This window comes from Populus nigra, chromosome 11, assembly GCF_951802175.1.
Source record: "Populus nigra chromosome 11, ddPopNigr1.1, whole genome shotgun sequence".
In the NCBI taxonomy this organism is placed as follows: Eukaryota; Viridiplantae; Streptophyta; class Magnoliopsida; order Malpighiales; family Salicaceae; genus Populus; species Populus nigra.
In genome coordinates this window covers 8,218,319-8,233,455 of record NC_084862.1, presented here as the reverse complement: position 1 = coordinate 8,233,455, position 15,137 = coordinate 8,218,319, and the positions used below count along the sequence as shown (strand labels likewise).

Genomic DNA, 15,137 nt, shown 5'->3' with positions numbered 1-15,137 from the left:
TATCCATACAGCTGAAAATCAAAACTTCTTTTAAGGACAAGGTTTCTAGGAAACGGAATAACCTTCCAAGGTTTGTTATACACAAAAAAACTCAAAAGATCATTAATTACCACAAATCTCAAAAACCCATTTGCAAAATCACAAGAAAAATCTACTAAATATAAATCAAAAGACAGTACAACACATGCATACAGATACACATACAGAAACAAATTTTTTAAATTTTATACAAACAGCAACTTTAACACAGTATTTAATGGAAGAAAAAAGTAGTGCAAAATATGCTTTCAAAAGGCTAAATCACATGAAATTTAGCGGAATAAAACCTCAAACAAGTACACTCTACTACAAATAATAATAATAGAAGTTATAAAAACAACTTATTAAGAGCTCAAAAAAAGTGAAAACTGGATTGTGAGTTGTTGAGATATGTATACCAGAAGAAGCGAGTCCTGCTGGCCATGTGTGATCTCAGCTTCTTTCACTTTCTGTGCAACAACCTAATCGAATACGAAACAGAGATATAAGTTAGTCTCACATTTAAAAAAAAAACGATAGTGAGATATTCCCAGAATCCCAAATAAACCAAAATACGACTTTAAGCTCAAACACTGATTTTTTGTAAGGATATACCAACAAATAAAAAGATCAAAGAGCATATATTAAAAAAAAAACAGAGATTGATAGAAAAAAGAAATCATACCTGGTGTGAGTTGTGACAAGATTCAAGGTCGGGTGTGAGAGAGGGAGGTGACTGGTTTGCTAGATCTGGACTCTGGAGGTTAGGTGTGTCGGCATGGTGTTTGTCATGCCTGTGTGGGAGAGGGATGTGGCTGAAGTCAGGAGAACGTAGATGAAGACGGATTAATTTGATTTTGTTAGACTTGAGAATGAGATGAGATCTGTGAAAGTGTGAATTGTGAGGGTTGAGGGAGCGAGGGTTGAGGGACCGGCTTGTTTGCTCAGGACGGCTGGACGTGCTAGGGTTAAGAAAATTATAGAGCTTTTTTTTTGTATTTATAGTACCCCTTTAACTGAACCGGTTCGGTTCGGTTGAGGTTTTTTCGGTTTCAGGTTTCTGAAACCGAAACCGAACCGAACCGAACTTTTTTTGAAAAAAATCAATTGGTTTAATCGGTTTTTTTTTTCGGTTCGGTTTTTTTGGTTATTTTTTTCTCGGTTTTCTCGGTTTAATCGGTTTCTCGGTTTTTTTGCTCACCCCTAGACATTATCGATAACATGAGAAGGCAAAGATGCAAGGGAGACTCTACTGAAGATTTAAAAAAAAAAATTATTCACGAAAATCTAAATTAATGAACCATTAATCAGTGAATTATAAGGATAATCAACTCAAAAAAATTTAGATTTCTCCCCCGAGAAGTGGGGGTGTTACAAAAATTACTTAATTGCTTTTGGAATCAAAAAATTTTAAATTGGTGTTAAGGGGCGCTTATGTCTTTTTATTTCAAATACACAACAAAATATCTAAATTACCTCTAAAAGGTTAATTCTTATTTACTAATGGTTAGGGGTATTTTGATTTTTTTTTCATTATGGTTTTTTATAGTAATATGTTGGTGGGCGGGCTTTGGTGAAATTTTGATTTTTAATGATAGTAAAATTACACTACTACCTTCGGGATAAAAAAAAAATCTAAAGCTTCCTTACAGGGCTTTTTGATGAGGATCAACCCAACACGAAGTTTTATCATGCCAAAGACCCATTGAAGTTTCCAAGTCGGCCAATTACAATAGCTAAGGCAAAGAAGCTTAAAAAGGTGGTATAGACTTGTTTAGAACATATAGGGTAAGATGAACCTAGAGGAGCTTAGGATGCCTAGGGAGCATGAAAGATAGCCTCTAACTCATCTAATCTAGGTCCAAGATGGGACCAATTCATGTGGATCAAGGGGGTGATTTGTCCGACTCCATAACAGCCTTGTTAGGCTTATTTTTCCTAATGTTACAATGATAGAAAGTCAACAATTTATTCTCCTAAACAAGTAAGAAAAGTAATTAAATTAGCAACAAGGGGGGAATTAGCTTTATTATTTGTCCAAGTTATACAAGGAAATCCAAGCTAAACAAGGAACTAAAGGGGCAACAAATCAGGTTAGAATTTTCCTAGTCTATAAAGGACTTATAATGGCGGCAACTACTCATATGAATGCAAGGAAGGGTTATTCAGCTATAACAACTTATAAACTAGGGAAATTAGATTATTTAACTTCTATTTTCTTTCTTATATGCGGCAACAATACTAGGCTTTGTGTTATTTTTATTTCTTTATGTTTTGGGTTATATTTGCGTTTGATTGTAAATGGACCTCATATTAGTCCACAAGGCCCATTAGGGTTTATTTCAGTATAGAGTCAGTAAAAATAAAGCCATAATCAGACATGTAAGGTTACGTAATCTTGAGATTAATAAGAGTTTTTTGTCGCACATTGTTATATGAGTTAGTGAAATATTCTCCCTTTCTTGGTTCTTTAAATAATTGAAACAACTTGTCAATAAAAAACTGACTCCGTGGCGTCATTCTATACTTCTCGTTCGTGAATTGATATTCGTTGAGTGGGGGTTTCCTTTTCCATTAGTGTTGGTACCTAGGTACAAGTTATCTTTGTGTCACTCTCCTATCAAACCTGGTCTACTTGGTTTTTCCGGGAATTGGTTTTTTTGTATATGAATTGCTTGACCACGTGTTCAAGAGGTTCACATCACTTTTTCATCTTTTGATCTTGGTTTTTTTTATTCTCAATAAAGCTAAAGAAAAAAATGATGGCACATGAATAGCACACGCGGCGAGTGGACGTTGTCTGTGCCCTTTAAGCAATAACATGCAAAGATCAAATTCCACCTTCAAAGGTGGTGTTGGAAGTGCCTTGATGTTCTTTACATAGTGGTGTGGTGCGTGTGTGGGGCAAATCTCTGGTTGGGCCCTAGTGACTCCATCTGTTCTCTTTTCTCCCTACCAAAGTATAGGTGTGTCATATCATTTATTTTTTATATCTAATTTAGTCCATATTTTTTTTTATTATTGTGTGTTTTGTTTTTTCATCTTATTTTGATTGATTTTTTCCTTCAATTTCATTCTTGTCATTTAGTTTAATTTGATTTTTCATGTCAAATTTGGTTCTTATTCTTTTGATATTTTTTTGCCCTTTTACTAATTAAATTTTGTTTTCAATTTCATCTCTAAAAATTTAATTTTAATTTATTTTTTATCGAATTTAATTCTCATTCTTTTTATTGTTTTTCGTCTTGTTTTATTGCATTTTTTTCAATTTAATCCCCTGGCTTTTTTTAGAGAGATTTTCTTCATTGTTTTTTTCCCCTTTTGTAGGGTTAGTGTTGTTATGAGTTTCAAAAGTTAACACATGTTAAATTTGGTTTTTTCAGGTCCTTTTATAAAATTTATTTATTTTCAATTTCGTCCTTCAAAATTTGATTTTTTTAATTGTACTTTTTTCACTTTCTTATATGCGGGGGGTTATCTCAATCCCGGGTTGACTCGGATTTTTTTAATTGTTTGTTTTAATTTAGTTTCATCGGTAAGCTTTTTTTTTTTTGAGAATCTTGCTTCTTTGTATTCTAGGTTTGCCTTCTATGCGGTTAATCTCGGTCTTATAATCATGGTTAAGGGTTTCAAAGGTTAGTGCTAGTAGACTTTGGTCTTTTTTTTATCCTTTTCAAAAAACAAAAAATTCACCCTACAACATATATTTTATTAGGAATCGATTTTCTTGCTTCTTTTTTTCACTTTCCTCTATATAGGTTTGTCCTAATCATGTGCCCATAATAGCAAGGTTAGCGAGTTGACCCATTTGTTTTCATTATTTAAAAAATATTTTTTTTTAATTCTGTCATTCAATAGTAGGTTGTTTGATAGTTAAGTTTCATAGTTTTATTCAATTTGTTTTCGTTGATGATTTTTTTTTCTTTTAATTGGTATGGATAATCATTTAATTGAACAAAAATCTTATCTTGAGAAACGAAGTTACTTGACACAATTAAGTGTGCAACCCATTTGACAAGAAAAAATATTTTAATCTTAGTTATCTCTTGATCAAATATCAATTTATATACGTATATAAGCATTTTGATTTGGGATTAAGAATCTTTTATATTCAAAAACAATTAAAAAACCTATATATTCCTTTTAAAAAATAAATAAATTATCTAACCTACAGTGAAACATTGGTCACTTAACTAGTTGGATATTTGTAATGTTTTATTAAAAATATATAACATTTATTAATATTATTTTTTATTCAAATGAAAATAAATATTTATTTTTATTTTTACTTTTTTTTATCTATTATATCTAGTTTTAAGGGCCATGTAAAAGATAAAAGAAAGGGAACAGAAGTTAGAGAAATTTATAAATATTTTAATATTTTTCATTTCTAAAATTATTTTTAAAAAATATATTATGGAAAAGAGTTACTCTAGGAAATGAACCATGACGCCGGGCTCACACATGTAGGCCTTGTACACAGGCCCGTACATGCACGGTGGCACCAAGCTCGGCCACATAAGGAAAAAAAATAAAAAATGAGAAGGGAAGGCTTCGTACGATGCGTCCAATGGTTTCCTCTACTCGTCGGATTCCAGTGAAATACAACCCTGCAAAAAAATAAAATTGGATTGCAAGCGTACATAATTTTTAATTTTTGTAGTTTAAAACAATAAAATAATATTTGTTTAAGTTCTTTTATTTTATTCTAAGGGAGCGTTTATTATGCATATTTTTAGATACTGTTGTAAATGTGATATTTGTGTTTAGTGGAAAGTGAAATTTTTTAATAATATATACTTATTATGTTTGGTTCATCATTGAAAATTAATGAGAACTTAAAATATCTAATTTCACAAATATATTATTTACTTAAAACAGATTTTAAGAAATTGGCGTCATGTAGTGTATCCTTAAAATAAATTAAAAATAAGATTTAATATTGGTTGAAACACGAATTGGCTTATGATAGTTTTGACAGTATAATAAACATTATATATATATATATATATAGTGGGGTCTACTAAACTTAATATAACATTTGAGAGCATTTAAGTTTAAAGAAGAATAGAAAGATATTATGGCATGCCATCTTAAGTTCCTTTTATTTTAGATAAGAATCGGATTCCTAGCCTTGTGAACTATTTAAATTCCCAAAACATGCAAGAATTTCTAAAAATTTGAGATTCCTAGCTTACAAAACGCAAGGATGCTTGCCTAGGTCTTTCAGAAATTATTTTTTTAATTTCCATATATAGTTTTCTTAATTATTCAATGAAAAAAATCTCTATGGAAATTAAGGGAAATACTTAATGAATAAAAATATTATAAAATATAAAACAAGAAAGAACGTTGTTTTGCTAATTTTTAAAATAATAGAAATGGATATAAAGAAATTAAATAATCAAATGATACCTTATTTTTATAATAAAGAAATTTGAAAAACAACATTTTCAATTAAAGTTGTTTTCTTTATTTTTCTTTTTCTTATAAAAAAAAATTAAGAACACAGATACCCCACTAACAAAAGCCACCTCAGCATCTCAAATTCTTTCCTGAGAAAATCTTGAATGTAATTATAGTCATACATAACCCTCCTTGAAAAACATTAACTCTGTCTCTTAAGCTTTTTGTCTTTAGTGAATGCCCAGAAACACTGAGCAGAAAACCTTCCACAAACATCTATCTCTACCCATAACTTCAGTATACTCATTCTCTAGAAACGAGTTGCGTAAATGAAAGTGTTAACACTTCATTTTTCCATGACATAAAACTAAGTCACATCCATAACTTGTCAAACTTGTGACAACAAACATGAATTTGGCTGACTATTTTCATATAGCTATAAGAACAGACATTGTGTGCAATTAAAATTAACAGAAACAAAAATCAATGTCGACTTCCAGGCTCCAGATAATAACGTTCACTACAGCAATAATATTAGCATTCCATCAGTTTAGGATGTGTTAGGCTGGCAGTTCAACCTGCTTTCTATTAAAAAAAATTAAATTTTTTAGATCCCATACTAGTATAAAACAATAAAAAAAATATTATTTTAATACCTTTCTAAACAAAAAATAATTTTAAAAACAATTGCTATCATACTCTCCAATACTCCTTTAAACTCATCCCCATGAAAGGAAAAAGAAACAAAAAAACACTTTCTTGTACCACCCTTACATAGACGAGGGAAATAAATCTTCAGTTTTGGACTGGTCAAAAAGCAATGAGTCAACATGCTCTCGTAGAAACTTGATTTTGCACACGTCTATGTTACAATGAGTGCATGTCATCTACAAAATTGAATTAAGCTAGTGTGGAATTTAAAACCTATTTTAAATTTTTTGAGGAAATATGGAACACATTCTCTTCAATTATCTTTGGTCAAAAATATTATCTTCAGTAAAAGCAAAACCCCAATTTGTAAGCCAAAACAAATAGATCAAAGTGCTGCAGCCATATGAATTGTGCTATGCATCTATACCTTCAACGGAATTGGAGCTAGACTTGTGTAAGCAGCACCCTTGACTTTCTTACGTGAAGTATCTTTAGATTTGTTTGGTTTCCGTTTCTTTGAGAGAGCCTTCTCTTTCAACATTTCTGAAGTCAACTCTTGCTCTTGATCACCTTTTTCTACTAAAAGCTTATTATCAGCATCATTCATTTCTGTTGCATTAGTATCTGGTTCAATAACTGACATTCCATGTAGGGTGTAGTCGAGCAAAAAGGTGCTTCTCACAAGCCTGTCAATCCTGCTGAAATGCCTCTGGGAATATGGGATAAGACCTTCAAGAAGTTCCCCAATGCCTCTTATCTAAACATTGTAAAAAGATTAAGTGATTTTCTATTGATTTCATTTTTATGCAAAAATAAGGCAAAACAGAAAAATGTCACCCCGTGAAGTTTTGAGCAGTAGAATTATCCCTTGCAGCTACCACTTAATTATGTTCCCAAAGCAAATTGTGGCACACCTTATTACACTTTTCACTAAACCAAAGAAAAAACTAAATGCTTTTAAACAGACTTCAATATTTGGATTGTTCTACTTTCAAAATCTGGTGTATATGAGTATCTACACAATGGGTGGCCTCATACTTAACTAGTAGTAACTAGAAGCCTATGATGTTAAGCTTGCTGTTAACCATCACTAGTTCAACTGAAATGGTTGAGCCATGAGAGCTTATTACTGAATCCAGTGAATTGCTTGTTATGCATGTGGGTGCATGCTTGCACCAAAAATTGAAATAAGGACAAGTCAGATAATCACCTCAAGAATCTCAGTGGGAGGAAAGATGTTGAAAACTCCAAACAAAACATATTGTGCAACATGACAAAATTTTGGCTTTGTATTCCACTCACGAATATACTCAAAAAGTAGATGAATTTCTTCCTTGCCAAGAGCTCAGAGGGCTGTCTCTATCTGTTTGCCGCCATCCTTCCTGCAGGATATTTGAATAAGACAATGAGATAGCATGAAGACAATAAGTACAGGCACATATTTATGTAAAATCATTGCTAACCTGCAGAGTTCAGCAAACAACTCGAAAAGTTTATGAGGCCTGCGAAGTTCAAAAGCTATTTGGATAGATTTATTGTAGTCAGCATCTAACACAGCATTTTCCAATTCTTGACATCTCAATACCCCTTCCTCCTGCATAAATATCAAGTTAGATATATCCAACAAGTAGTATTATTAAACTATAAAAAAAAATTCAAGCGATCTGTCTTTTAGCAAACATCCAACACAGTTACTACATTAGGCATTGTATGACCAAGAAAATAAAACTTTACAACTGATAACAATTCGTTCTAATTTGCCAAGTACAAACAAAAAGTGCACACCAAAACAGTTGGACATGCTTACCTCTTTACGGAAAGCTTCCGCTTTATCTGAAGCAGTTGAATCATACCACAGATTAACAACAGCATCACCACCACCAGTTGCAAACATTTCTGTCTTTCTTCCAATAGCCAAGGCCCAAACCTGCAAATTAAAATCTCATATGAGCAGATGACGAGCACCAGAAAACAGAATCTTCTAGGTATCTAAGCAGAAAAGTGAAAGATAAATTTATAAATGAATGTTTTTGGAAAGAGATGGTTGTAAATCTAGTGCTGTTCCGTCAAAAATCCTATTCCTATACCTTTTCTTTTCTGAGTTCATGGATGTTTATAAATCAATCAATGAAATTCATTTATTATAAACATAACTACGAAGTGGCAATGGTTTAAGCACTCTTGCAAAAGAGATTCATCATGAATTAGCTGAGTTTGCTAACCAACCTTCCTAGCCCATCTAACTTAGATTTTCAAGGACCAGGTACTATTTTAAGATAAAAACTCAAAATCTAAGAAATGGACTTGGTATTTTCCCCATTCACACATCTAACTCAGCCCGTATCAATACACTTTTTTGTTAGTTTCAATTATCTAAAAGGAATATCAAAGCCTAAGGGAATAAATATTTCTTGAATAATCCCCAAGAATTATCAAAGTATAAGATTTATTTTCAGATCCATACCCTTTCCTAAACCGCCATGCTCCCCTCGAACTCTAACCAGGTCAAGGCAAGTTGAGTAAGTTACAAGAGTACCCTTTTCATTCATATCCTCCCATATCTCTACTTTTGAAAGCGCTAAAGGTTGAATGCATCAGTGCAAACCTCTAAAGGTTGAATGCATCAGTGCAAACCTGACCTTTAATGATTTCTAGTAAAATGGTAAAACCTGACCTCCGACATTGATGATCATTTTGCAGTCCTACTTAGATATACTTCTGCATTCTAAGGAAATACTGTATGAAAACAAATGAAATGAAGGTTAGTATGATAACTTTAATCATCTGTGGCCCAACAAATTGATCATCACCCAAGCAGCACATGCGATAAAGTAAATACTGATGCAGTTTTCCAACTTACTTCCCACTTGCATGCAGATAGCCAACACAAGAATTTTTTAACAGTTGTGCTGTTGTAAAATTCTAGAAAAATCTAAGCTATAATATTTCAGTTTCTTTGCACATCAATATCCAGAATCATAAATGTAGCCACAAAGAACTTCAGTGAGAGACAACTGGTTCAAAAAAATAAAAACTGATCCATTACCTTGTCCTCATGTTGATCATATGTAACAATGCATTCATTTGTTTTGACTGTCCACAGCTTTACCAAACCATCAGCACCTAATAATATGTATTCAAGCCGATTAAAAATAAGATAAAAAAAAAAACAACACCCTAAAGCAGGATAAATCTCATACCACACGAAACAAATTGAGTGCCACGAGTAAGAAATGATGCTCTTAACACACTTGATGTGTGTCCTTCAAATGTTTTCAAGCATGAACCATTAGCTATAGCCCACATCTTTATTGTTTTATCACCAGATGCTGTTATGACACACTGATCAACTGGTGAAAACTCTACTGACCATATTCCTCTTTTATGCCCTTTAAGTATAACTACAGATACCAGATCTGGCAGCCTCCATACACAAGCTGTCCGGTCCTGAAAACAAATCACCACTCATCATTTAACCAGAAATAAGTTATATAAACTGTGTAGAGAAGCAATGGTTTGAAGGTTCCTAACCTGTGAACCGCTACAAACTAGAGTATCATTTGGTGCAATAGCCAGAGAATTTATATCCTTGTCATGGGCTGCCACCACAGCTTTTGCTTTCAAATTTATAGGCTGGTCAGCATCATCTGAGAGACCATCTGTACTCCACACCTTGATGGTACGATCGCTAACCAAAGGTATAGGGATATTTCATGACATCCAAAATAAGAGATATTATCAGGTCTAAGAAAAAGAGAGATATTATCCAATTCTATAATGAAACTAGTTTCATACTAACCAAAAAAAATAACAGAAAAGCATATAGAGTTGTTGTCACATTCAGTCATTTATGAGTTAATCTAAATGTCAGCATGAGTGTTTTAAAAAAGAAAAATCTCAGATTGGTTTAAATCAAACAGTGCCTGTAAAACAATAAGAAGATGGAGAAATTTAGGCAAGGAAGAAAACAAGAAACATGACAAATATGCCAACATTGAGAACCAAACCAAACTCCTATGTGCATCAGTCTAAGGAAAGAAAAAAAGGCCAGTATCCATTTAAGTCCCAATGAAATGGTGATCTGTTGGAGACAGCCCTACCCTTCAGTATTTTTATATGAAATGGCTGTTCCTTAAACTCAAGCCTGACTGTTGTGACATGTGGCTGAGGCTCAAGACCTCTATCATTACACGAGATTGATTTCTCAGACAAAAAGATACATATCAAATAGGGTAACATGATTTCTCAACAATAACAGTTTCTCATTCTCCGATGTGGCCAGCACAGAGTGGTTCATTGTGGAACTGGTGCATCATCATGTGAAATCCAAATATTGAATCAATAGAATGGCCTGGGTAAGAGCTAACCTACTACCACTAACAAAGAAATTCTTCCACTTCTTTGAAAAAGCAACAGCTCCAACACCTCCCATGTGTCCCATGCCAACACCAATGCAATTTATGCTCTCTGAATTCCACAATCTTACCTATTTAAAGAACAGAATCAGAGATTTAGCCTAAATTCAAATGAAAATAGAGACTACACCTAATAACTAGCTAGCATGTTGTTAAGATCAACCACCTAAATAGATACCTATCAACTATTTTAATGAATCAAAGCGAAGGGAAAACTACAAACATGTCATCTACAACAACATTTTGTTGAGGGGTAAGAAACTTACACTGTTATCCTTGCTTCCAGTTACAAGAAGTGGCCTTCCTGAGCTTGATACACAGGTGTCGAGGCACAAAACAATTTCAGTATGGCCTGCCAGTACATAGGAGCATGACATGGATTCCAATTCATACACTTGAACCTGCATTGTGCAAATTGAGACACATATTAGGAGCCAACACTTCAAAATAGAATTTCGAATTGACAGCATTATAGACAAACAAGCACTCTAATTTAACCAAGTTTAGTATGCATAGAATATCAAAAACCAGACAGATTCATGGACATGGGAATGTTAAAGGAAAGGAGAGGGTGGGACGAGAAATATACAAGAGATACTTACAAGATCAATGTATCAAGAAACATCTATTTCTTTCTGGCCAATAACTTATCCAGTGATCATCCTAGGTATTTAGCATCTGCATACAGTAGCTGTTAACTACAAAATGTTATATACTACTCGAACTAACCAAACCATACTCCCAAGTAAACTACATTAATTGCTAGTCTCTGGATATCAGCACATAAAATGATCAGGTAACAGAAATTAACTAGCAACTTACCTGTTCAAGATTTGTAGCAACAGCGAGAAACTTTTCCTCCTCGCCCAGAAACCTCATGTCAAGAATCTCTTCGTTATACCCAACAAGCCTCTTGCTCAGCATTAACTTGAATTTCTCTTCCAGGTGTACAACTAGTGAGTAGAACAGAAACTGATGATCAACAGTCACACAAAGCAACCCTTGATCTAAGGGAAGGATAACAGCAGCAGTGAAGCCTCTCGGTGAATCATCTGTGTCAGAGGAGACAGTAACATCCGAGGACTTTTGCTCATACAAGCAAACTGCACTGTCAAATCAAACAAATAACAAAAATGAATTAAATTCATGCACTTCAATCTCAAAAGCACAATTAAAGAGAATTTATGCAAGGCGCCTAAAGCACCCAGTAGATTGATTTTACATAAATTAACTAAAAAGCATTCCTATATTACCGTTCAGAATCCCACATTCGCACAATTCCACGTTCACCAACTGTGATAAAATAAATTGATGATGATCTGTCTCTCCTCTTCCCACTTTGCAGATTGCATGAACCCAGAAATGAAGCTAACTCGGTCCCAGATTTAACTACACACAAACCTTCCAGCACTTCATAAGTTGGTACTGTCATCTTGAAGACATAGTCATGAAGATCCCACAGGTTTACAACCTAAAGCCACAAAGACAGGTTTTTGGTTAACGGCTTGCATATGCCAATAATGCCACATGCAAGTAGGGACCTCTACAACATAATAAGCAAACCTAATTCAACATGATGCAAACTAGAGCACATCCAGCACTTAAGTAATTTTACATGTTTCAGATGATGTTATCAAGATTAGTTGAGTTGTACCTTATCTCTTCCAGCAGTAAGCAATGTCCATCCATCTTCAGACACTGCCATAGAGGTCAGGGATGAGAAATGTCTTTCCAATGTGGCGAAACACTTCTTTGCTAAAAGATCCCAAACTCTTACAGTTGCATCAGCACTTCCAGAGAAAAGCTGTAAGAAAACAGCCAAAAAAGAACGGCTAATACAACAGGTAAGAAATAGACTCAATAACTAAGGGCATAGGAGTTGATGAAAATCATGTTTTCTTCATAAAGATTAAATCACTCAGTAATATAAACCATTTCAAGCTCCAACTATATAGACTATTTGATGTTAAAAATATATATATAAGAAAAAGTGTAGACTATTTTAGCCAGCAAATTGCTGAGAGGACACATTCATATTGTGGTCATCCAGAATTTGGATTCAAGAACCACTGAAACACATACAGCCCAGCCAATTTAATAAAAAGGCCCAGATAAATCTTATGGAGAATCTGAAAAGAAATTCAATTTAATTAGGGTAGAATATCACATTACTCTACTCAGGAGCCAACTAATTCCGCTTCACACTTGTATATTAATTGGTCAAAAGATGTAGGCATTCGTAAAGATTTCAAGCAAGGAATTGTTACATCCCTATCTTTTCTGTGGTCTTTGCTCTGTTGTTTTTGGTTCATGACAAACATCCCTATAATTAACAGTGGCATGACACAATAACCCAGTTTGCATTGCTTATATAACTTAAACTCTCCAACCTCTTTCATAGGGTTTTGTAGCGAGTTTTTTAATAGCATAGCTGGCTCTTTCAGCAAACCTCCCTGCTTCAAGATAATTTTTGGTAAATCCTCATTCTTTCAGTCCCCTTTCTCTACCAAGTTACTGCACACACAATTATACAGTCTCATATGGCTTCTCTACATTCCCTGAATCTAATTTCCGTGAAAAATCCCTTTGCTTTAAGGTTAGCAATAAAAGAAAAAAAAGTATTGTGCAGTGGTTGAAATCAACTATAAATTCTAGTCTTTAATTACCTCCTATATTCCATCTATATGTTGTCCAATTATTCCAAAATCAACATCAGACTTGGGACAAGTGAAAAATCTGCAAGAATAAAGCTAAACAAAAACAACCGGGTAAGAAGTGTTGTCATAACTTGCATGGAACTTACCAGAGTTTTATTGGTATCAGGATGGAACATGAGAGTAGTTACGACATCTTTATGCCCTTTAAAGTAATGAGTACAGAAGCCACCATCAACATCCCAAACAAGTACTTTCCTATCAGCTCCTGCAGTTGCAAGCAATCCTCCAGAAGCATGGCAAGCCATGGCCATCACAGGACCATCATGGCCCTGCCAAATTGCAACAAAACATCAAACCAAACAAAACAACCAAAAGAAAGCCACTAATCTCTCATTAATCGAAGAAAACTCAATTTCTAACTTCAGTTAAAATAAAAATGAAGAATTCGAACATGCCTTCCAAGAGCGGACGCATTTGAAAGTGGACAAGTCCCAGACCCTTATAAGCCTGCTATGGCCAGCAGAAAAAAGAAATTTATCATCGGGGCTAAGAGCTAAGGCGGTGACACCCGCATCTGTATCGACCTCTATGCTGGCTTTTATCGATGCGTTTGGTGAATCCACAATCTTGATGGCGTCCCCGTTTGAGCAAGCAATGAAGGAACCGTCAGATGAGACAGCAAAAGGGCCCCCGCCGTAGAACTGCTGCAGCGAAGGGACGCACCTGTAGTTTTTCTTTATCTGTAAGGAGGACATGGGGAGTTGTTAAGTTCAAAGCAAGCAGAATTAGATTGATGGTTTAATGTTAAATAAAAGAAACAAAGATTGGAAGAGAAATTTTTTGGTGAAGGAGAATGGGAGGGCAGGTTTTGTAATGGTAAAAGCAAGGAGAGGTGATTAGGGTTTAAGGAGCAGTTGCATGTCTGGTTGGTCCCACAAAAACTATTTTCCATTTTCATGAGGTACTTATAACTTAGTTCCTGTAGTTTATCACAATAAATAAATTAATCCCTATAATATCAAATATTAATTATATAGGCCCTTGACTAGTGTTCATCATACTCAATTTAATAGAAACGCCCTCAGCTGCCGATATAATTATTTTTTTAATATAAAAAAATATTTAAGAGTTGTCAATTTATAAACTCAAATGATATATATTAGATGATGTTTTTTTTAAATAAATAACCTATTAAATTAGCAATTTAAATTATGAGATCATAATAACTCTATGAAAAGCAAATCAAAATAAATTATAAAGGTGAATTTTTAATTAACTCAATGTTGAAAAATAAAATTAAAAAAATATTAAATCAAAGGACAAAAAAACCTACTCGAGTGACACGATTCATGCAAGCATTTAAATCGAGTTCAAAGTTTAGCGTAATGTTATCTATTGTCTAGTTTTATACTAACAAACATAACTCTTAATTTGACTATTAGATTGAGCTAAAAATTTTACCAAAAACGTCCATAAGTATTGTTTTATATTGGATTAAAATCTTAGGTCAATCGGAATTTAGAAAAGCATCACAATACAACTTAGAAGGTGTTGTATGAATTTTTGTTATATGTTGTTGTTTTATTTGTGAACTTCTTATTTTGAAAAGATTTTTTTTCCAATGATACATATTCAACAGCTTATTTTTTTGGAGCTTTCTAGTTCTATAGGTATTTTTTGATGGGCAACAATTTAATTACCGGATGTGTTAAGGATTCCTTTAATGTTTCAAAATTATTTTTTAAAATGATTCTTTATTTATCCTAGTAGACAAGAAAATAAGGGTTAATGGTATTTAATTGTAAAATGTTTTGAGAGCTTGCATCTTCTACAAGGAAACTAACGGGCAGCAACTATTACAAGGATTTTCATGCTTATTTAGGAGAGTTAAAATCGGTTTTAGGTTGATTTTTTTTATTGCATAGTTTTACGCTAATAAGCATAATTTTTTATCCAACCATTCGATCGGGCTAAAATTTTACCGTAAGTT

The 15,137-nt window shown here is 33.5% G+C and overlaps 1 protein-coding gene across 4 annotated transcripts; it reads right to left on the bottom strand.

Annotated features, from left to right (window-relative positions):
* Positions 1-6,120: 6,120 nt before the first annotated feature.
* Positions 6,121-14,069, bottom strand: LOC133668635 (protein TORMOZ EMBRYO DEFECTIVE-like). 4 transcript variants are annotated; one of them, XR_009833765.1, is made up of 14 exons: positions 13,603-14,069; positions 13,294-13,476; positions 12,145-12,294; positions 11,744-11,961; positions 11,313-11,598; positions 10,757-10,891; positions 10,443-10,561; positions 9,607-9,763; positions 9,276-9,522; positions 9,122-9,198; positions 7,883-8,002; positions 7,539-7,669; positions 7,286-7,457; positions 6,121-6,832 (listed from the first exon to the last, which is right to left on the bottom strand). XR_009833765.1 is itself a non-coding variant. In XM_062088586.1 (14 exons), exons 1-13 carry the CDS (start codon positions 13,900-13,902, stop codon positions 7,421-7,423), a joined length of 2,160 nt encoding a protein of 719 aa, XP_061944570.1. In that variant the 5' UTR covers positions 13,903-14,069; the 3' UTR covers positions 6,121-6,832; positions 7,378-7,420. The 4 variants fall into 4 exon arrangements, 1 of the variants encoding a protein (XP_061944570.1); XM_062088586.1 differs by having other exon boundaries at positions 7,378-7,457; XR_009833766.1 differs by lacking the exons at positions 6,121-6,832; positions 7,286-7,457 and adding an exon at positions 8,750-8,811 and having other exon boundaries at positions 7,652-7,669.
* Between the last annotated feature and the right edge of the window lie 1,068 nt (positions 14,070-15,137).